This window comes from Daldinia vernicosa (assembly GCF_022497035.1).
Source record: "Daldinia vernicosa strain CBS 139.73 unplaced genomic scaffold F5Y00scaffold_37, whole genome shotgun sequence".
Classification (NCBI taxonomy): Eukaryota; Fungi; Ascomycota; class Sordariomycetes; order Xylariales; family Hypoxylaceae; genus Daldinia; species Daldinia vernicosa.
Genome location: NW_025953953.1, coordinates 266,366 through 288,681, shown reverse-complemented (window position 1 = coordinate 288,681; position 22,316 = coordinate 266,366). Strand labels below are relative to the sequence as shown.

General features: G+C 45.0%; 8 protein-coding genes across 8 annotated transcripts; 6 read left to right on the top strand and 2 right to left on the bottom strand.

Annotated features, from left to right (window-relative positions):
- The first annotated feature begins 167 nt into the window (after positions 1–167).
- F5Y00DRAFT_271433 (uncharacterized protein) lies at positions 168–3,364 on the top strand. Its single transcript, XM_048012795.1, has 5 exons — positions 168–845; positions 906–1,931; positions 1,982–2,253; positions 2,302–2,654; positions 2,717–3,364. Exons 1-5 carry the CDS (start codon positions 704–706, stop codon positions 3,000–3,002), a joined length of 2,079 nt encoding a protein of 692 aa, XP_047863062.1. The 5' UTR covers positions 168–703; the 3' UTR covers positions 3,003–3,364.
- Positions 3,365–3,745: 381 nt separating this feature from the next.
- Positions 3,746–8,088, bottom strand: F5Y00DRAFT_254236 (uncharacterized protein; the record flags this gene model as incomplete). The annotated part of the gene is made up of 4 exons (XM_048010143.1): positions 3,746–4,220; positions 4,338–4,675; position 5,688; positions 6,632–8,088. The coding sequence occupies 4 exons, from the start codon at positions 8,086–8,088 to the stop codon at positions 3,746–3,748; spliced, it is 2,271 nt and encodes a 756-aa protein (XP_047863061.1).
- A 293-nt stretch (positions 8,089–8,381) lies between these two features.
- On the top strand, positions 8,382–11,026 carry F5Y00DRAFT_242380 (uncharacterized protein). The gene has a single exon (XM_048008503.1). The coding sequence runs from the start codon at positions 8,874–8,876 to the stop codon at positions 10,602–10,604; it is 1,731 nt and encodes a 576-aa protein (XP_047863060.1). The 5' UTR covers positions 8,382–8,873; the 3' UTR covers positions 10,605–11,026.
- Positions 11,027–11,998: 972 nt separating this feature from the next.
- Positions 11,999–12,559, top strand: F5Y00DRAFT_271429 (uncharacterized protein; the record flags this gene model as incomplete). Its single annotated transcript, XM_048012794.1, has 1 exon — positions 11,999–12,559. One exon carries the CDS (start codon positions 11,999–12,001, stop codon positions 12,518–12,520), a length of 522 nt encoding a protein of 173 aa, XP_047863059.1. The 3' UTR covers positions 12,521–12,559.
- Positions 12,560–13,674: 1,115 nt separating this feature from the next.
- On the top strand, positions 13,675–15,120 carry F5Y00DRAFT_263942 (uncharacterized protein; the record flags this gene model as incomplete). The annotated part of the gene is made up of 3 exons (XM_048011579.1): positions 13,675–13,856; positions 13,910–14,073; positions 14,126–15,120. 3 exons carry the CDS (start codon positions 13,675–13,677, stop codon positions 15,118–15,120), a joined length of 1,341 nt encoding a protein of 446 aa, XP_047863058.1.
- Positions 15,121–17,047: 1,927 nt separating this feature from the next.
- F5Y00DRAFT_271423 (uncharacterized protein) lies at positions 17,048–17,711 on the top strand (the record flags this gene model as incomplete). The annotated part of the gene is made up of 2 exons (XM_048012793.1): positions 17,048–17,624; positions 17,699–17,711. Exons 1-2 carry the CDS (start codon positions 17,110–17,112, stop codon positions 17,709–17,711), a joined length of 528 nt encoding a protein of 175 aa, XP_047863057.1. The 5' UTR covers positions 17,048–17,109.
- Positions 17,712–19,523: 1,812 nt separating this feature from the next.
- On the top strand, positions 19,524–20,952 carry F5Y00DRAFT_242377 (uncharacterized protein). Its single transcript, XM_048008502.1, has 2 exons — positions 19,524–20,564; positions 20,656–20,952. The coding sequence occupies exon 1, from the start codon at positions 20,015–20,017 to the stop codon at positions 20,483–20,485; it is 471 nt and encodes a 156-aa protein (XP_047863056.1). The 5' UTR covers positions 19,524–20,014; the 3' UTR covers positions 20,486–20,564; positions 20,656–20,952.
- Positions 20,953–21,027: 75 nt separating this feature from the next.
- Positions 21,028–21,645, bottom strand: F5Y00DRAFT_263939 (uncharacterized protein; the record flags this gene model as incomplete). The annotated part of the gene is made up of 1 exon (XM_048011578.1): positions 21,028–21,645. One exon carries the CDS (start codon positions 21,643–21,645, stop codon positions 21,028–21,030), a length of 618 nt encoding a protein of 205 aa, XP_047863055.1.
- Between the last annotated feature and the right edge of the window lie 671 nt (positions 21,646–22,316).

Here is a 22,316-nt window from a genome sequence, read left to right as displayed (position 1 = left end):
GGGAGTCGGATGGATTCCCAGTGGCCTAAGGGTTGTATACGTGTAAATGCCTACTTACTTACATATTCCTATGTGACTTGCACACACAATACTCCGAAAGGCTGGCGATCTCATGGTTATTGTACCTTCGTACAAGTGGCCGAGCCAATGTTCTGAGCCGACGTTCTGAGCTACCCCGCTTCTACGTGATATTGTTCTGACCTTCGGCGGGCTTTACTGAATTATACCAGCCTACACCAACTTACCTACACCGTGGATCAAGAGAGATTAGTACCAAAAGCGGCAACTTTCTGTGCTTAGATTCTAATAGATATTCAGTAGTCGATATTATTACTGCATAGTTATATCCTTGTTTATTTGATTAGGTTTTGTGTCTGGTTCTGGTGTGGTGTGGCTAAGTCTCTCATTAGCTGTCAGGACAATGCTGCAGGACAGCCCGATCTCGTTCACTACCTTTTAACAGCCAGCTCGCAAAACTACCGCCTCAGAGCAATTTTTCTCTTTAAATCCCCGAGGAGCTCGTCTGTGTGATCCCCTTTCTTCACGACCATGGAATTGTTCTCGTCGAAGCACTATCGTGTGAGCTTGATTCCTTGGAGACGTCAGAGGGTGAATATCGTCCCCCCGGCTTAAATTTATTCAGCTCTTATCCTAGCTTGCCAACCAAAGCTATTGGGGGGCGACTCTTCTGGCAGACTTCACCATGGAAGACTATCCGATGTCACCACTGCTGATGGCGCCCTACAAAAACGACATCGACGCTACTGGCCTGGGTAAAATTAATTCGTTTGCCATTACCTGCGAGTTTCTCGATTCTCTACGCACATCAGCAAACGTGTCCGGTGGTACGTATAAACTCAGTATACTGTTAGTAAGTAAGTAAAGATGATTAACAATTTAGTTAGGGGCGTTTGCTACTACTCCCAACTTACAGCATCTTCATAACTTCTCTATTCCCGCATTGCGATTCGACCGTCCGATGAACAATACCTTACAGGCCTCTCCACTTATGCATCCTAGTCTGATGGACAATTCGTCCAATAGTTGGGATAAAGAACAATGGCGCTTCCTTTGGTGGTTCGTCTGGAAAATTGATGGTTACTGTGAAAAGCTTCAAGAATGCTTTGACCAAAACATACCATCTGATTTAAAGGACTGGTTGGCAACACGCAATAATTCGACCGAAATACGGAACGTCGGTCTACGGGGTCTTGGCGACATATTACAAGATATCATTCCTTCCGAATTTCACGAGATACTCCCTATTATGATTGTTCAACACGCGATTTTCCATTACACCTGCGAGACCAATTCTTTCGAGAGCGTCGAATCTGCGTTCACCGGCTGGAGAAATAGGATCCCTATAATACAGACTCACCAGTCAAGCCTTGATCTGGTATTCGAGCGGTTAAAGTCAGCAGATCGATCGTCTGGGAATACTCAGCTCGCTCGACCCCACATACAAACCCCCCTTTTCGAAACAGGTAGTAAATTTACGAATCTTGGTTTTACCTGTTATCCGCAATCTATTACCGACAGCTCCTTATATCCACCTAGGAACCTGGTCCCCAGCCCCGATACAAGCCCGTGGACCCTATCTGGAGATCAAAGTTTTGCTTCTGGTGCTGGTGATAGCAGCCTGGGTGATAGATATATGGCGGGCTACCCCTTGGATCCTGTGCCGAAGTTCAACTATTATGAACCGTCAAGGTCCGAAAATATCATGCCTTATACTCCGGCAACGAATTTAAATGGTCCATTTTCTTCGAACGAGATTGAGAATTCTGCATTTCAGAGCCAGACCCCTCGACGCGTCGGACAAGTATATGGGTTATCCCCATCGCCCAGCTATCCTCAATACGAAGCTGGGATGAGCTCAATGTCTCTCAGCCATTCCACGCCATTCACTATTTTCATGAAGTTTATAGATAGTAGGTATATTAACCCCGTGTGCTACGGATCGAGTCTTACATGATACTAGACTTTACAAACCAGGGTGGCTTGCCTCACCTTTTCTCTCAGGGGTCGATCCGTTGGACCAAACGACCATTAACTTCGAACGCTCTGGTATCCGAAAAGCAATTCTTCAAGAACGCCGATAGTTTATTCTTTGATCCATTGAAGACTCTGGTCTCGCATTCATTACAGGACCCTATAATCCAAGCAATAATTTCGACCACGTCGTCGCTGATATTACTTGGCGGGTTGCATTCAGTTCCAGACGTTGCGGATTATATGATCAGCCTAGGAACAGTAAGTGTGCATGAACCACACCTGACTGCGAAGACTGACCGTTATTAGCATTTATTACCTAGCCCTGATTTATGTCGCGAGTTTGCTCGGATGGTTTTGCAAACCTGTTCTGAGGCTGGTGCAACAAGTTCTCCTAATAGGTCTACTCGAGGTCGAGGCCAGAGTCGGAGTCGGGATCTCGAGAAGCGCATCGATGAGATAGTAAAGAACTACAGCGGAGCGTATCACCCGGCGCATTTACTTCAGCCTCATAGCACTCGTAGAAGTCATCGAACGTTACAACCTCGACAACCTATCGCTACCTCGCGAGCCAGCAGCAGCCAGCCCGCGCCATCTATCATCGATTCATCAGCAAGTAATATACATAGCTTCGTGGATAACAGCATCGAAATATCTAACGTGTAGGAAGCCTATGTCCCTCTTGATTCACACACGCGTATCTAACTAACTACCTAACCTATAGGACCAGCAATACCACGCCGTCTGTGACAAGTACCGCACAATGTGAAGAGTGCGGTAAGACCTTCACCGGTAGACACGTCAGCTCACACTTGTCCCGCCATAAGCGACAGCACCGAACCGGTCATGTAACCATAGAGTGCCCTTACTGTGGCAAGGCCTTTCATCATGTACGCACCGATAACATACGGACGCACTGCCGAAATGTCCACAGGCGCGAGCTCCCTGAAAATGGGAAAGAGTACTGGTCGCGGTTCACTGGTACGCAGCTCGGAGGTCAGAACAACTGACCTGTGGGCACTTCGAAGCCCATGTCTAAGCGCTGACCCTCTCCTCCCCCTCTCCGTCGATGGTCTGTCTTGTTCCGTTCTCTTATCGAATGCAAATTTGCAATATCTCACGGTCTCACGGATTTCACTACCTATAAATACCCTCGCGTACGATTTATGTTCATTTTCTATACGGTACTTTATTGGATATCTGGGGTTGGATCCGCCCCTTTTTAATTTTTTGCTAGGCGTTTGAATAGCATATCTTGATTGAGACGCGGATTAAGCTATAAAATCGGACAGGACAGGACACACAGTACTGGATCTTAAAGAAGAGTCAGAAGGTCTCGGTAAATAAGTGCTCGGAGTTGATTACTGCATAGGAAAACTGATGGAATGTTTATAGTTTTTATTTCATCTTCGTATTGTTATAGTTGGGCTCTATATCTGAGTTCGTATACCACATCTTTGATGTTAGATTTTTATTGTATATATCACTGGATGATCGAATTGGTCAGAATAGACTGTAAATAAGGGCAAAACGAACTGGTATGCACTTATCTATTGTCGTTACATCTTTCTCTATTATAAAAAGCCCAGGTTTATTTTACCGGCTTTTAACATACAGCATAGCAGCGCCACCGTACGACTTGGTTTACCTCTAATATTCGACATTTACGTCCCCAACGGAGGTACGTACGTCTTCCATATCCATATACCCATATACCCATATACTAACTGTCCTGTCCCTACCGCCATCTCACTTACTCCTCCTCTTCCTCCTCTTCCTCGTCACTCTCCTCATTCTGTCGGAAAATCACCTTCTCGCAAAGCTGTAGCATCTTCCGTACGGGCAACCCAATTACATTATCAACTGAACCATCTACCTTCTCAACCAACAACGCACCTGCTATGCCCTGCACCGCATAACCCCCGGCCTTATCAGCACCCTCCCGTGTCCGCACATACGCTTCAATCACATCATCCGGCACCCCATCATGCTCGCGAGCAAAGAACACCTTCGTCTCTTCGACATGTGACGCCATCGCATACCCCGGGAACTGTGCATCTGAACGCGGCGCCACGCAACACACCGCCGTCAGGACCCGATGAGTCCTGGTATCTCGTAGAAGACGCAGCATGCGGATATGGTCGGCTTCAGAACTGGGCTTTTCGAGGACATTCCCGTCCCTCGTCACGATAACAGTGTCTGCCGCAATCACCAAGTCAGGGTCTTTCCTAGCACGCTGAGCGTCCAAGTCGACATCTGCCCGTGGATCGGAGGATGTAGATTTAGGCGCGGGGGGAAGCGGCTCGGCCTGCTTCTCGGCGGCCTCGTCGATGAGCGCAGCATACACATCTAGGGCCTTCTGCTGGGCGGTCGCGGAAACATAGCCGAAGGCGCCGAGTTCGGCTTTAGATAAGTCTTCGGGTTTGGTGGAGGCGCGGACCTCGAGATTCGGGAGGCCGAGCTGCGAGAGGAGGGCGCGGCGTCGGGGGGAGGCGGAGGCGAGGATTACGCGGTGCGTGCGCATGTACTTCAAAATAGGCAGGTCGAGCAGCGCGCCGGGAGGGGGCCGCCGGGGTTGCTGTTGTTGCCGGATCGGTAGGCCTTGGCCTTGTCCGTGTTCGAGAGCTGATGTCGCGTAGTCTGGCGGTGGGTCGGAGGGTGTAGATTCAGGGGGAGGTTGCTTCTTTTCGTCCATTGCGGTAGAAAGGAGTGAGGGGGTTTAGGACGGGGAAGTAAGTATTTTTGAGGAAGACGGAGAGAATGGAGTGAAGTAGTCCGAACCGACACTACCTTAACTTGGGTATGACGATCTACCTTAGGTTAGGTACCTAATGTAAAGGAAAGTCCACAGGGAAAGTCCACAGGAAGTTATAGCAGTCGTGGTGGGGTCCACAATGCAGGTCCGGGGAAGCTTGCGTCACAAGCTTATCTACCTCCTATATACATATCTAGAGCAGCTAAGGGATGGTACCTGTATAATACTAGAGGTATACGGAAGTCCCCATCAAAAGTTTTGTCCATAAGCCAGCCCTTATTAGCTTTTGACTAACTTTAACAGGGCTTGGCAACAGCTATAGGCCATCGAGCGCATGTACTATCCATAGTACACTACTTTCGCTTATACATAATAACTCAAAATCTTATCCTCAAATAATAAAAATTATATAGGCGTATAAAGAACCTTTTTCACTTATAATAGATCTAATTTTAATAGCATATTAAAGCCAAAATTAGATATGTTATAAAAGCTAAAATTTTGTATACATTTCTAACCTTAGCTGCCGCATGGTGTCAGGTTCCGGACAGCTGCATCAAAAGCTGTCAGGTGGCACGTATGGACAAAACTTTTGATGGGGACTTCCGTACCTACCTACCTATTTAACCTCCTCGTGGCTAAGCTGAGGCTGGAATTGGAGTTTAAACTTTATTATGGACCTAATATGTACCTATGTACACTAGGTACCTCGAGATGGACAGGGGTTCCGTCATTGTGTGGTGGGGCCAGTGTCACATGCACTTTCTTGAGATGAGATGCCCTTTCTAGGAACTCAAAAGTTAGAATCTTATTCACCTAGATTCATCATAAAGTAAATCGCGAGTTGTTTTACTTCGCGACCATCCTAAACCTTCTCCCACCCCGAAAAGCGCTTTCCCGCTCCGATTCCCTGGAAGATGTGCACACCGAGGATACCTACTCTTAATAACCATAGGCTGTCACCTCATTCCTTCCAACACCTGTCTCATGTCTTCCGATATTTGGTTTAGACATCCGCGTGCAGAGTTTGTCGGGACCTTTACCAGCTGAGAATACAATCATACCGAAAGGAAAACGGAAATTTATATATACCTACGTTATACGTTACACCTTGTTTCGAGCCTATCATCGTCACGTCTTTCAAGGAACATGTCGGAGCCTCGTTCGAAATCACCACAAGATGGCGAGCATGGCGGATCCTCGACAGTACAGGACGACAAGCCGCGCCTGACTGAAGAAGAGAAGAAACAGAACCACATCGCCTCCGGTAATTGATTAATCCTACTCTCTCGAAATGCCCTAGAGTGCCACTGACAAGTTCTACAGAACAGAAGCGGAGAGAGGCTATTAGAGCTGGCTTTGACCGGCTATGCGAACTCGTACCTGGCTTGGAAGGTCATGGACGCTCCGAGGGATACGTCTTGAAAGAAACAGTCAAGTACATGAGAGAGCAGCTAGTCAAGCGCCGCGAGCTAGTAGAGGCAGCAGAGGCGCGAGGGGATTTTGTACCGGAACGTCTAAAAGAGTAGGTCGCTATTTTCTTATGCTTCCTTGTATGGCATTGACCTGGGCACATTATGCTGACCAGTCTGGTTCTTACCCCAGACCGGTTAAGATCCTTGAGAAGTTGGAAGCCCAGGAGAAAGAACAACAGGAAAAAGCGCGGCGGGAGGGGCTTGGAAAAGGCCCTAATCCAGATGAGTACGAAAGTTAAGGAGCTGACGTCGGTATTTCTTCAGGCCGTAGCTTACGAGGCACGGAATCGAGGCATGGAATCCATTCAGCACGGAGCAGCTAATTCGTAATTCTTATGGAGATTATGATCTTCATTATTGATAGAAGTCGGCCTTATTTTTGAGAATGGCAAATAAATCTTTCGGTAACATGTCCTGCTTCTGGGACGGGTTTTGGCTATCGCCACTCTCCAATCCTGACATGTCAACCGTGATAGTGCCATCTGGCACTTGCTTTGGGCCGACGGTGACGATAACACTATAACCCTTAGATTTGGCCTCTCGCACTTTGAGTGGGAGGCTTCGCCGGCTATCATCAATATCTACTGCAAGTTGAGAAGGGTTCACAACTGGACCGTCGGCTGGCCCATGCCTTCCCATAAGGATATCTTGGGCCGTCTTGGCTAATTCTACCACCGGTTCGGTGTCATTGACGGTGACTATCATTACTTGCCTCGGGTTTAACCAAAATGGCCACTTGCCGTTGTAATGTTCGATAAGGAGAGCTAGTAGTCTCTCTACCGAGCCCAGCACAGCTCTATGAATTAGAACAGGGGTTACAAGACCAGATTCCGCTAGCTTATCAGAGTCTGTTGTCACCTCTCCCCTTCGCTCAAAGTCGGGTGCTGGCGCTGAATAACCCAAATCAAACCGTTTTGGCAGCTGGAAGTCTAGCTGAATCGTAGCGGTTTGATGTTCTTTGCCATCCGAGTCTCTCAACACAATATCGATCTTGGGCCCGTAAAATGCGCCGTCACCTTTATTCACAGTCCATTCCTGGCCGGACGCGTCCAGCGCTCTCTTAAGAGCGTTCTCCGCACTCTCCCATTCTTCGGCAGTTCCTATGTAATGATCCGCTGGACGTGTTGAAAGGGTCAATCGATATGGACCTAGTTTAAATGTCGAGTAGACAACGCGTACGAAGTCCAGTGTCTTCTTGATTTCTTCCTCAATTTGTATAGGCCGACAAAAGATGTGCCCATCATCTTGGTGGAAACGTCGCACTCGAGTAAGGCCACTCAGGGCCCCGGACACCTCGTTTCGGTGTAGTGGAGAGAAGTCGGCATATCGAATGGGCAAGTGTCGATAGCTCCGTCGCTGGGACGCAAAGATCAGGCAGTGACCGGGACAATTCATGGGTTTGAGACCATACTCGTCCTCGTCGTCGCCAGGGTTGGAACTATCGCTTCGCAAGGGCGACGTACTTGTTACCGTATACATGTCGTCGCTATAATTTTCCAAATGGCCTGATTTCCTCCACAAGGCTTTTTTGTAAATGGTTGGCGTAATAACCTCGTCGAATCCATATCGGACATATTGCTTCCGCAGAAACTCCACTAAACGATTGAAGAGTCGCGCACCGTTAGGCAGCAGTATGGGAGAGCCGGGACTATATATCGAGGTGGTGAAAAGTTCTTGTTGGATACCAAGTTGCCGGTGGTCGGCGGGGGGTTTCGGTGGGAGACCCGAGGTCGAGGTCGAGGTCGCAGTCGCATGGGATGAACAGTATCGGTGCCAGGGATACCTCAGGAAGGTTTCGCCACTACGTATTCGGACCGTACATGTTGGTGTATGAGGGTATATCCTCACTATCCTTCTCGCGAACATGCCGCCGATCGATGGTCACTCTAGAACCATGACAACGATTTGAAGCTCCAAACTGACTGTACATAGTAAGAAAAATAATCGATGTAAAAGAATTGATTGGTTCACGAATGCAGATTGGAGAAGCGACAGGGGTCTCGAGCTTCTCTCCACTAGCTTGGCGCGCTAGTCTGATTTAGACACTCACTGACAGGCGAACGTCAGCTGTATGAGGTACCGATAAGATGTGGCATATCGTCAGCCTAGTGAATGTACTCCATACAACACCACGATTAGCGTAATGTTTATTACTGGATATGGTACAAGATCCAATCAGATGTCGAGGCACCAACCCTCGTGACATCAAGTCATTCGCGAGTTGATGGGTAAAACCTACGAATTTCATCTGGTGCGCGGATGCCTCGATTAAACACGTAAACCCGCATCTTCAAAACAAAAAAAATCATCTTTCTGCCTTAGATATTTCCACTATTATTTCCAAGTTTTTAATTACGCCTATGTCCATGATTTTACATGAGTCACTGTAAATGCGCAAACCGTTGCTTAGCAGACTCGACACTCATATTATCTTGTCACTAATATATAAATATATGATGGTCGCGCCTGCCTTGTCTTGGACCAAAATAACATTTGATATCGCACTTAACTAGTACGAACTTTATTCAAAGATTTAATAACTTTGTTTTGCCGATAAAGTTGAACTGGGCCTTGTTAGGTTTCAAAGAAGCAAATTCACGGATACCATGACAACCTGAGCTGATTTTGACCGAAACCAGTCTTAATACAGTATGGCGCGAACTCGCAGAAGTAACCTCTCCGTGGAGGATTCCTGGCGCATGGTAGACGGAGGTGAAAATGATAGTTTTGATACAACTATTATTCAGGATCCCTTCGAGAACGAGAACGACCCTATCATATTCAGCAGCCAGTCTCAACCGTCTCAACAGTCTCAGCTGACCTCGTCATCCCAAGCCCAAAGTTTTGCATCCCAAGACAGCATTCGTGACTTTGCCAATAATGCGGATGAAGACCGAGTCATATTACGAGCTCCCTTTCAGCCTTCACTCGCTTCCACCAGACATACCTCTATGGATAAGGATCGAACGCCCGTTCCGGAATTCTTTATGCCTGCCGTTGAAGTTAACAGCGAACAAAGCAGTAGTCGCCGTTCATCAAGATCTACCCACCCTATTATGAGCGAGTCGCGCTTTGTCAAAAGAAGAGGTAATCGTCGAGACAGTCGAGACAGTGACTCGACCGCACGGCAATCCCAATACCAGCAAGATCAATTGCCTCCAAGACCTTCACTTGCAGAGAGATTTACGAGTTCTGCTCCCAGCTTTCTATTCGATCTCGCCTCCTGGATTATAGGTATCCTTCGCATGGCTCTCCGATACGCACAGTGGCCACTAGCCATTCTCCTCGCCATTTACCTAATTATCGGCACGTTCATAATGGCTAAAGACGCGATTATCACCTCGGTTTCGGCACCTCTTGCACCTATATGCTGGATACCAGGCGCCTCTCTGATCAACCTTCCGTTCTGCCCGAAGGGTCCACGCCCAGGGGTCCGCGATGGTTCGTCGGTGGTTGAATTTGATGAGCTCATGAACGTGCAAGCCCAATTTGAGAAGGTACTAGAAGAATCCGCACAGGGCGTCTCATTGCCGATGGATATGAAGCGATCAGAAGCCTCCGTCCGAGACCTACGTACAATGGTCAAATATAGCGAGTTGCCAACTCGCGCCGAGCTAGTCCACGAATTTGATACTTACATTGACATCGTCCGGGCTGGCGCCAACGACTTGCAAATGTTCAACACCCACGTCGGCGGTGCAGTCGATAGCATTATCAGCATTAACCGGTGGACAACCCGATACATCGACTCGATCGCTATGAACCGCGAGGCCCATAACAATATGCTCTCGCGCTTCACTGACTGGGTTTTCTCCCCGTTCCAGGTGTCGGTATTCGATGAGCGTGCTCTCTTGGAAAAATACATCGAACACACAGCTTTAGTGTCGGACAAGATTGCGAACCTCATTGTGGAGGCACAGGGAATACTGCGTCTGCTCGGTGAAGCAGAGAATTCACTGCAGCTTATCAACGAGCATGTCGTGCGTACAAGCAACGTGATGAAGGAGAAGCATAATGAGGTGTTTTGGAACATATGGACGCTGGTGGGGGCTAATACCCGTCGCCTTCACAACATAAGAGTACAACTAGGCCTACTACAGCAAGTTGATAGGCAGCGAAACTCAGCAGTTCAGCGGCTAGATAGCTTAGTCCACGACTTGTACGATATTCAAACGAAGCTGGGCGACCTGAGAGATAGAGTCGCCGCCCCAGAACTGCTGGCAGACTCGACAACCATACCTCTAGCGGTACACATCGAGACTATCAACGCTGGAGTCGAGAGGCTTGAGACCGCGCGGAGTCGTATCCGAGCCGAGGAGAATGAACGGCTTCGACAAGCGCTGCAGAGATCGAGGGAGGACGACCACCTAATCGACGGCTAAAATAATTGATGATCATTTTCATTATTAGGGTGCAAAGATTATAGGCATCACAAACTCAGGACTTGAGGCGATAGGAGTTTAGGAACAAGTATAAATCGGAATGAGGGGATACGGACACTGGACCAATGTATAGCGGTACATTCTCGGAATGTGAGGTGTGATAGGCCTTCGGCATAGGTTTATAAGACTGCGAATACTAAAATACATTTGGTTTTCTAGTGAAGGCCCTTGAAATAAGCCTTTTGAGAGTATGACTTGTTGTATTGCTTCGATAGCATAGCGAAATTCAGAAAATGGGATGGATCAAACGAGACAGGGGTCGGTAAAAAGGGGTAAAGGAGTAAATACGCTAAGGCGGAGACCTATACTATGTAATTAGTATGTTGATAATCTGCACATGTATTTTGGTTTCATTTGAGAAATAACGTAACTATTATTCGTAACCTTGAATAGTGATGCGGCTGCGAAGTAAACACCTTTATATTTCTTTTATACGACTTACTTGACTTCTTCACGAGCCTTGGCTAGATGCTGAAAACATGTCTTGGCGGGGGCATAAATTTGGACGCACGAACCTTTTGGCGTGTCTTGCATACCTAAAGCACCGTCCACACAACGACTTATTATGTACATTTAGGAGTACAGCAATCATGTCTTTATGTTCAATTAGCATAGATTATCTATTTAAATCCATTCTCTAACAGAGTTTTGTTGGTATCCATTAATTTATTCCCGTCGCAATCAGTCGGTCATGCCAGAACAACGACCAGTTAGATTCCTGGATTCTCAACCTACCGACGTGTCGGCATAGATAGATCAGAGTTGTACGACAAATTCGTCGACTGTGTCCTCAACCAAAAAGGCTGGAAATAGTCAATGTGGCTACTATAGCTACTGGTACTGTTCAAACAATGCCTCCAAGAAAGATAAGAAAGGGGTGGACTCGAATGTCTCGGGTACTGGATGACACTGAGTAACTGAGTAACTGATCATACGCGATAACTACTTTAATGAAGATTGTGACTATTGTTCCAATTATGCCAAGTAACGCCTTCGGTGTTTATCTAATAATTTCTTCCTCAGTTTGTTAGGCTACGGGCTTATTGATTCAGGCTGTCGCCAGATGGGCACGTCGTCACGCATCTAGTATAAGTGATGCAACATTATCGAGTAAACTATAGAGATATTTCGGATCATTTGGCGCCCGGTTCTTGTTGGGGAAAAATTAGGACCCTAGGAAATCGATATAAAACGTGCTTCTACCTGGGGATAGCTCATGTCTTCTTCTTCATCGACAACACCTTCCACCTCTCCACCGTCTGCAATCGACATCATACATTTTCTCTAACCCTGCCTATTTCGCATTTCGCAACTGGTAAAGCAAACCAGAAATTATGTCTGCTAAAGATTCGGGCCGGATTTCCCGCACCCTAGGACGTTTATTTGGAACTACCGAGAAGTCGTCATCTTCAAACCATCCCTCGCATAACAAACCAGATGCCACCGGAAGGCTACCGGAAGGGAAAGGATGGGGCCCCCCTGCCACAGGACCATACCACTGCGACTTCTGGCTTGAAGATAAAAGAGACAAACATGTAAAGCTGGACGAGCCGTTCTCTCTGACTGTCAAGCGGGGAATATATCGCCAGCGCTACAAAAGCAAACCGGTCAAAATCGAGGCGACCAAAGTGGAAAAGCATGGTCGGTATCCCGCCGAAAGACACTATATCAACGACCCAGGCGCTTTTCTGCAAGGAGAGAAAGTGCGGTATTGGGACCGAGAGCAGCTCAGCTTAACATTTGATAATCTTCGACTATCAGTGAAAGGCGAGTTTCTGATCAAGGCGACCATCTGGGAGACACAAGGGTCCATAACTGGTCTCACTAAGTTATACTTTAAAGTCTACGTGTCGTGAGCTTGGAATATTAGAGGATGGATTGAGATTAAGGGGGGCCTAAGAACCGTCTGAGATAGCGAGGCATTGCGGTAATGAATATTTATTGATCTTGGATCTCATCTATTATATCATTGTATTGGTATTGAGAGACGTTCAATGTGATTGGGTAAGTACCTATCGGAATCGACAGATACTGCCTACTTAGATATAGGCTGCTGCTTCGCACAGGACTTACGCCAACTGGTTTTCGACGGAGTTCCTTCTGAACGTCTTGTAGGCCTCGACATCGAAAGATCCCTCCTAGAACTCGGATATGATCTTTTTCTCGATAGGGAGACACTAAATCACAATTTGTGATCGCGGATATCTTTAAGGCACAAGGAAAGACTTGGGAAAGTCTGAAGGAGCGTGGATTTGATGTGATACACTGCAGCGCCGTCTTCTACCTCTTCACTCTGGATGGGCAGATAACAGCAGCAAAGCACATTGCAAGACTAGTCAAAAAGGGGGGAATAATCATAGGAAGGCAGATGGGAAGTGTCAAGCCTGGTGATGTCCCTGCGCCTAGAGAAGGGACCTTCAGTTATAGGCATGATGTAGGTACGTTTGATGCGATGTGGAAAAAGGTAGGAGAAGCTACACAAACGCGATGGAATGTTGAGGGGACTATGGATATGGTTAATGCTGATCCTAACAATTACCTCGAAAACGAGGATAACCGTCGTCTACTCTTTATTGTTACTACAATAGAGTAGTTTTATAGGCTGAATCAAGAATTCAAAGTGGCTAGAGAATGGAGTGCTGGTTTACTTACCGACTAAACCGGCATCGGATCTTAATAGGCTTGGATAAGGCTGTTCTCAAGGTGGAATATGGAACATTTTCCGAAGACATGCAGTGGACGACTAATAAAATAGCACTGCCGGACTCCGAAGTGGCTGATTGTAGTGGCTATATGCCGTTAATGTAACCCACCATGTCCAGTACCTAGGTACATATTTGTCTACAGGTTGTAATGGAATGAATGCCCAAGGCTTAGAGTTCGGGCATACTGCTGTGGCACGCACTGCCTCATTATTTTACACTATATGTATAAGTCAGGTAGCTGGAATAATCACTTTGAATAAGTCGTCTTTCTTCGACCATTAACTTGTATAGATACCTCTTAAGCTATGGGGTCTTTCGAATTAAAACCTACGATATCAGAGAAGTGCACGTGCCACTCTATCGTCCCTGTCACCACATGGGGGGGAGGCCAACGGTCTGAGAACAGCATTAGGACCAGAGATTTAATTCCTTTCGAGACTGAAATGACGAAATGGCCATTCGACCCCGAAGATGATATCATTTTCATGTATGACAGAACCGAATTTAATGGTATAGCCCTATTTTAATCCATTATTTCAGGGTTGTCAAGGCCAACGATGTCCGCAACTGTGTGGTTTGCGGCGAAATATTTATCGACAAGTTCCGCATGCCACAATTCTGGTGGACAGACACATATAAAAGAATGAATGGATATTTCGGATCAGAGTTCGAGAGAAATGCGGATGGAGTGATTGAAACCTACTGTGAGTATCTAATTCAGCAACTATTTCAACTACGACGAACTGATTGATAAAGCAACATGGTCTCGTGCTCTTATAAAACACTCGGAAGCATTACATAAATCGGAAACTCACCATGAACTTCAATATCGATGGCTTAAACTCAACATATTCACAAGATGGTTTATGGGAGGAAAGATGATGATTATTGCCTTTGACCCAGTCGAAACGATGCAAGAAAAACTACGTGAGCTATTTCTGAGCCGTCTAGATAAAGAAGACTTACAGGATCCTTACTGGCCTTACGAATACATACTAGAAGAGCTTGTGTCTTTACAGGGATCAGCTATTTGGAGCCTTCGGGATCTCATAAGAACCATAGAACTCTCGCCAACAAGAGACCCTAGAACTCTTCGAGAAAAACCGCAGTACAATTATTCAAGAATGCATGATATAGCTCGTCATGCTATCCACGTATCGGAAACCCTGGATCTGGCTGTCAAGCTCTCCGAGGATCTCATTCAGGAGCACCAGAAGCTGATCATATCATCTTCAGATGGGAAGCCTAGACTTGAAACTGATAAAACACAATCTCTTAAGCAGGTCTATTCAAACACACATTCACGCCTCGTGTTTTTCAGCCATGCACTTTTCAGCCTCCGCTGTCGCTCGTCTTCCAATCACCAACGACTTGGTAATGAAATACAGCTGAGGTTTCATACCGATTCGCAATACGACTCGCAAGTATCTGTGGAGATCAGCCATTCCGCCAAGTCAGATGGTGCCTCTATGAGATGGATCGCCATCGTCAGCCTCATATTCCTCCCAGCGAACCTGGTGTCTTCAGTCTTTAGTACGACGTTTTTCGAAACAACAAATGGAATGATCTCGGTTACAAATGACTTTTGGATATACTGGGTTGCCCTGGTTGCCGTTACCGTGATGACCTTGGCGCTTTGGTTTTGTTTATCGCGGTTTAGTATCCAAGTCGGGGGTATGCCGTTTAGAAGGTTTACTGTGTGGCAGAAAACAGAGAGGCCGCTGGAATATTCTACTCATTGCGCTGTATAGAAGGCGCATCCGGAGTGGGCAACCAAGAAGTAAATCGTGGCTATGCCTAGTTACAGCGGGTGTGGTAACTCGAGGAACACTTGGCGAAACATCATGTACGGGGCGGTTACTTGGTAGGGACGGCGTTTAGTAGACTTTAGTAGGTTATCCTTATGTTCGGAATTGTTGCGTAGTCCTTAGATTTCATAGATTTATATTTCTTCTTTAAATTGCAATTATTACACATAGGACGTGGAAAACTATACCACATGCCAAGCTTTACCCCTATTCTAAGTTGCCCGCAGGCCGGATGAGTCATGTCTCTATTATTGTCGTCTTTTAATAGATAGAAGATGAGCTACTTGGCTATATGTTGGTCTTTTATTATATTTACTAAGTCTGGCGAGAATATGGCCAAGGATCTTATCTCTCTATACTCTTTGAGGTATAGGTTGAACTCCATCTTTACATCTCGCACATATTTTTACTCGCTACGCATAAGGTAGGCATTTCGTTGATAGCTATGGTGGCGCCATTCACGCTGTTTTCGAAGGCCTTTTTTCACCCAATAATATCCCTTGTATCTGTGGTTCTGGACAATCTGTTATAGCTGTATTGTTGGTGTTGGCCCAATGTCCCACATACGAACAGCGCAATATTTACCACACAAATTAATACATCAGCTATTGCACGATCTTTGACAGAATATCGGAGTCTAGAGGACCAGCTTCTAATCGACACTTTTCAAAGTTTGCTCGAAGGTAAATTGGAACCAGAGAGCGGGGCACATAGGGTCGCTGATATATTGGAGCCTCTAATCAAGAGAAGCCCGAGTGACTTACGCACTACTTCTGTCTGGGGTATTCTCTGCCATCTCCTGCGGTACTTAGGAGACAATCAAGCGGCAAGCCAGCGTCTCGTTGATTTTCTGGATTGTATCGTCAAAATCTGAGTGAAAGATGATTACGGAAATGACATCAGACACGAATGGGGCGGCCTATCCTGGACGGACTTGCCTACGTTCTCTTTAACATTTAGGGAGTATGGCATAAGTAAGTGCTCAATCAGATCTTACTTAGCTTGAATATGTCATGATCCAATTATCTATTTGGAAAAGGCATTGATCCAGACGAGGATATGGAGATCAGCGATTGGTTGGCACAAAAACACTCTTATGCTAACTCAACCTCATTTGCAGCAACGTGCCTAGCGAGGAGCCCTCGTCTGTCTGGTATGTCTTTTTACATTCAAGGTTGCATGAGTGAGATTGTGGATGATCCGCACTACACTCCTGAAATCCGTTTTCGCGCGGCTTTGTATGTGCCCGCAATTTCCATATGGATCTCAATTGCTGGGCGGAGAATCTACGAACTGTGTAGAGATGAGGCAAAGGGATTTAACTTAAGCCATTGGAAGTCGTGGGATAATGCACTTGACGGAGTCGCAAGAAATGAACAGCTTAACGACGATATACGAGAGATCGCTCATGGTGCCAGAGACGAGATGGGGCGTATTTCAAAGTACCTAGGCTTTAATTTAGAGTCGGTCTAGGTAAATAGTAACAGGTCCTAAATGGTCCTTTAATTAAATTAGGGGTTAAACATATTATTACGATCAATAAATTGTACTTATGTTTCAAGAAAATAAAGACAAGGTGTATCGCAGTTTCGCGAACTCAAAGGACCGAGTAAGTACAATAGTTATGTATAATGTGATTTACAACATCCCTTATTCCAACTTCTTTTATTGTGTTTCATAGCAAAATAATACCTTTTTCAGCAAATTTCTAGGCTGAACATATCGTGGCACTGAAAAATATATATAAGTAATATCCATCAACGACTCACTGATCATCCCTCTAACACAACACTTTCATTCATATACGATTGTGATTCCTTACTACGACAAATAATAATAATCCAAAGTTCTCAAATAAATAGCGTTATTACCTAGCACTAACAACATCCCCTAATTTACCGACCTCAAACCTCACAGAAAACAGCCGATAAAATGTCAGATAAATCTACCAGCTCCTCCAGTGTACCCAAGCGCTCGGACAGCCCCTCGATCCCAAAGCCAAACACGCCCGAGGAAAAACCACCAACGAAGATAGCTCCAATGCCATCTCTAGCCGAAAAGAAAACTAGGTTCTGGATCGAAGATGATAAAACTCTATATCTCAAGAAAGGAGAGCCATTCTCCTTGACAATCAAACGAGATACTGATTCAGAGATACCGCTCAATCATGTCAGACTCGACGCGTATCGAGTGCCTCCGCATGATGATAGTGTTGAAGCAATGAGACACGAAGGGAGTTGGACTCCCGAGCTCCAGAAATGCAAACGGTTTTTATTTTGGAAAGGAACGCGTTCCTTGACATTCAATAACCTTTCCATAGGGGTACGTGGAGATTTCCGCATCAAAGTATCTGTTCATGAGTTGCATCCAACGGAAGATCCCAATGTAGTACAGTATGAATGGGTTGACAGCTTTTATAGCGAAATCATCCATAACTACCAAAGGCTGTATGTAACATCTATAAAGTATCTTGAACAGGAAACTGATAGAACTTAACTCTAATTTCCTGCATTTTATTAAGAATGAAGGATTAGAGGTTAGTCGCTTTAGATTACTCCGTCGCTAAAGGGGCGTAATCAGCATCCCTCTCATATATGATAGCTTAGAATGAAATATAATGACTATCATTTTGTAAATATATTCTTTATAATTGCTAGTGCTAAAAAGGTTTTCTAAAAGGATAAGTTCGGTAAAAGGGTACGTAACGTAGTGGAATTATTTTTTCGCACATCGTTCAGTGAAGAAAATAAAGTGTTATTGGTCAAGTAAGAGAATATGTATAGCAAGTGATTAGCCATAGATCGTACGTTTCCTTATCCGACTAACATGGGAATGATAATGCGGATTGTTTTGCTATAGGCCGACTATTAATAATATTGCGGGAAACTAGGTATTACCTTTCACCTATCAAAGTTTGTTATGGAATTATATAAAACACATTTATAGGCATTTACGTTAAGCAGCATGATTTATCCATTATGATTTCGCGATGTATTAATAGTAGCCCCTAATACGACGTCCCAATTTGGCAACCAGTAACAAATCTAAAAAGCCCCATTCGCCAATAGATGAAAAATATGGAATTAATAATATTCCATTACCTTTAACATATCGTCTTTGCTTCACCGTGTAAGCAGGTTTAATAAGGTTATTAACCTTCTAAAGTTATAATGGTTAAGTAATCTACAGGGTAACATTATGTTAGGTACCTAAGGTAGGTTGATAATTTTCTGGTCTTGTCGAGACTAATATCAACTAGTCTATTGAGGAGTGTTAGGTATGGAAATACTCTTGCTCGAAGTCCATTACTCTTGTCAGGATTCTAGACGAGACATCTAGGACAAAGAACATGTATGTATATAGTATATACGAGCCATAGGCTCGCCAGATAGGTTAGAGTTCCTCGCGGAACAACGAAGTTGTTTCCATATTGCTTGGTTCCACCTCGTGACAACTCTTGTTTTTGTCTTACAGCAATATTAGCTTCATTTGAATAACTAGGTAACTTCCGCCATACTGCGCGTCAAGACTATCCACCGAATGATTACTTCGTTTGCTTAATGAAGGCTCATCGCCTATACTAGAAACTATGTCTCTTACAATATAGATTTTGGGATTGGAAAAAGTTCTCGAAGGTCAGCATAGTTTCATGTAAAGAAGCCTTCAACATATTAGTAATGTAACCCCAAACCTACCGCCATAGAATCAACCTTAGTACCCCAACGCATCTATGACCCCTAGAACCTGTTGAGTAATAAGTTAGATTCAGCCAATGAGGATCAGCTATTTAGAAATGCTAGTTCTGATACCCATAATTCTATACTTTAACGAAAATAAATATTATTAAAAGTTGAGTAAACCCATTCTTTTATTTCATTCTTCCGGGAGATCGATAAAATATACTCTTTCTGCCTTTCAGCAATCCTCTCTATTGACAGTTTAGCCCCAGATACAACCATACTTCAACCTCACTAGAGCGCATTAACGAGCGACGTTTAATAGGTAGTTCAAAGAGGAAGTATTGGGTCTCGATGGGAAACTAATATAGTGCTTATAAAGATATCACCATTAGAAACATTGATTTAAGAGGATGAGACGAAAAAAATTGACAACTTCTAAGCTTTTCAGCTAATCTTTACAATACTTCTTTTTATATAAGGTTACACAAAACAATGCCCTCTTAGTTAGGGGTGCCGTGATAACGTATTTCCCACGTGGCAAGTTAAACCTAGAGATGTCCGAATGGTATTGTTTTGGTTTCGAAACTTCTAGATGGAAGTCACCCATACGAGGGACATATGCCATATATATGCAACACACCACCCATCGCATATTATAGAAGAACACTCGAGTCTACATATAATTGAAATTTATTCGACCGTGCTTACAGTAGCTATTGCGACGCGTGGGTACGATTTGTCGTGGCACGAATCGCAGTCTCTACCAACAGAAACCAAGAAAAAAACCAACGTGGCTATCCAGACGCACAACTTATGTTTTTTATGCTTGCTCTGTGACAGAAAAAACTTTGTGTTGTCCATGTTTGTGTATGGGAATCAAGAAAATGTATTCTACGTTGCCGCTTGCTGGCCCATCAAAAGAAGAACATGTAACTGTCTCCTGAGAATTCGTCGATTGAAGGGATCTCAGGCCGTTCCTCGAAAAGGGATAAATATGTAGTTCGCCGTCCCCTATGTTGACCTTTTTTCCCCAGCAGCATCAAAGTCTTCAAACAAATTCAAACTAGCAACAACAGCCCTTACCTAACTATCATTACTTCTCGACTCAGTTTTTACCAGCAATATTCTAGCACCAAAAGCCAAAACGCCGGCTGCACATGCATACAAACTCTCACAGAGGAGCGAGGAAGAGGAACTCTACCATGCCTTCTCTAGGAAAAGCTTCAGGGGTCACTTTCAGCCTTTCACCGCCTGCGCGGGTACGAGTGGGCGCAGGATTCCGCATAAGGATTCGGGCGCCCTCCAATGACGACAATGGTTCGATGGCAATTGTGAGGCTCGTGCGCGTGTCTTCCTGCCGAGACAATTCGTCAGCGGGCTTACTCGCCTCCTCGGACTTGTTCCAAGGAAACGTGGTTGGAAACTGGCAGGCTGAAACAAACCAGCCCGCGAGCAATGGCCAGCAGTACGATATTATGGAGTTCAAGTCCCTCGCGGTAAACCAACCCGGATCCTACTATCTCAGAATCCAACTCTACGGCGCACCAGCCGCCGGTGGGGAAAGATCTGGTTTCCATGTGGAGCACATCAGAAATCTGGATAGCGAGAGGTTCTATGTGGGGACGTGATGGGCGTGGTCACACTCTCTTGGGTGCTGTCGACCATGCAAGAATTTTGTGTTAATACGATATGAACATAGTTTAAAAAGTAGGTTTTTTTTTTATGATTTGAAACGACTGTTCCTTTTTAAAGCTGAGGCGGCTAATGTTATGAAATTCCAGCTAACACGATTCTATAGATTTTGGGTTTGGCCTAATATAGAGGCTGTGGATCAGGTCGGAAGATCGATGTGGAACACTTTGTAATATGCTCGGGTCTTCTTTGGTGGCTTTTTTTTCTTAATTATTCGGGTTCCTGCATTAGAAGGTGGTATAATCTTGCATCTTATCCTCGTGGGACGTTCTGCTTAATACGCCAAATATTGTTCTCTTTTAATACTGGGAAGGGGAAATGTAACATATACATTAGTCATGACGATCCGAAAGATTTACGAAATATGAATAAAAATATAGATTCATTATATCTTGTGGCAAAAGGAAGTCTTTGTCTAAGCGACTAACTAATGGTTCCAAATGTTTCCAACTGCCCCCTCCCCTATTTCCAAACAACATCATAGTAGAGAGCCGCCTGTATATAGATGGGTCTTCGGCCAAGGAAAATAGTAAGTGATTTGTGGGGGAGGACTAAGCGGTGGTGGTGAATGGCGGGAGGTGTCCATTGGAACTCCGAGTGTTCCGTGGGACGAGGATTGATGCGGTTCAAGATTGCCTGTTGGTGGCCTTGCGGGATACACCTCATCGAATGCACGTAGCATCGCACCCCAGTCAGCAAATACGGCTTCATAGATGCTTTTGATGTACACTGGACTATTGGCCGCTTCAGAATGCCGAGCCACAGTGTTATGTGTGCCGTTCGACATTCTTGATCTGGTATTAACTGTTTGCGCGAAGTGTCGGGCGTGTCGGACGAAATATGCGACGCGTCGAATCAATGGTTCCACTTGATAATTGCTTTTATCCCTCGATACCCTCGACTTCAGGTTCTGTATGTCGAGCTGTTTTGATCTAAGCCCGGCAATGACGTGTCCTAGGGGTGCTTGATCAGGACCCGGGGTATTTACCCATAAATATTCCCATGCTTTAGATATATTTCCTATCACATTTTCAAGCTGGTCCAGCTTTTTGATAAGTATATCAGTTGTGCGCTGCTGTTGCTGAATGTTGGACATTTTGCTGGTTTCCGTTTTCAAGGGCTTGAAATCGAATCAATAGCGAAAATAAATCGTGACGGCTCAGTATTCTATGATAAGAGAATAAAATTATGAGCCTCTTGATCCTTTTTTGACAGATGGGAACTCCTTTAAATTAAGTTGAATAATCCAAGTTCTGCGTTTCTGGACATCTGAAGGCTACTATATATACCTACCTATTTATCATGTTTACCGCTTAGACTACTATTAAACTTACCTATGTATTCAGCGTTGCGCATTAAACTTAGATTTTTGTGGCCGCGGCTCTACTAATAAACTTTAAGTATCAGACTCTCGACCATTGACGATTACGCGTAGTGTCTTCGTAAGCTTTATTGTAGATGAACAATAGTATCTAGTGAAGACAAGAAAATCCCACCAGTCTACGCGTATCTTTCATTCTCAGTTCAGGGCAGATAAGTTGGATTGCTAAAGGAGAAAAATAACCTTGTCAATATTACTATGCCAGAAATGATTATCTATAGTATATAACTAAGGCTATGATGCTGAGACTAGTAGTGAGCACCGCCATAATATTGTTATACCAATAGGTATTGCAAGTATGAAATAAGGCTGAGAGGAGTTTGCTACGGATCTGCCGTTAGCTGTAGGGGCTTTCGCGAATAAGCTAGCATTCCAATAAGAAGTAG

Bases quoted from the DNA above. Each gene is read 5' to 3' on its own strand.
- F5Y00DRAFT_271433 (XM_048012795.1), top strand. From the start codon at position 704: ATGGAAGACTATCCGATGTCACCACTGCTGATGGCGCCCTACAAAAAC. The intron at 1,932-1,981 runs GTAGGTATATTA...ACATGATACTAG, and splicing joins TTTCATGAAGTTTATAGATA to ACTTTACAAACCAGGGTGGC. The intron at 2,655-2,716 runs GTAGGAAGCCTA...CCTAACCTATAG, and splicing joins AGCATCGAAATATCTAACGT to GACCAGCAATACCACGCCGT.
- F5Y00DRAFT_242377 (XM_048008502.1), top strand. From the start codon at position 20,015: ATGCATACAAACTCTCACAGAGGAGCGAGGAAGAGGAACTCTACCATG.
- F5Y00DRAFT_242380 (XM_048008503.1), top strand. From the start codon at position 8,874: ATGGCGCGAACTCGCAGAAGTAACCTCTCCGTGGAGGATTCCTGGCGC.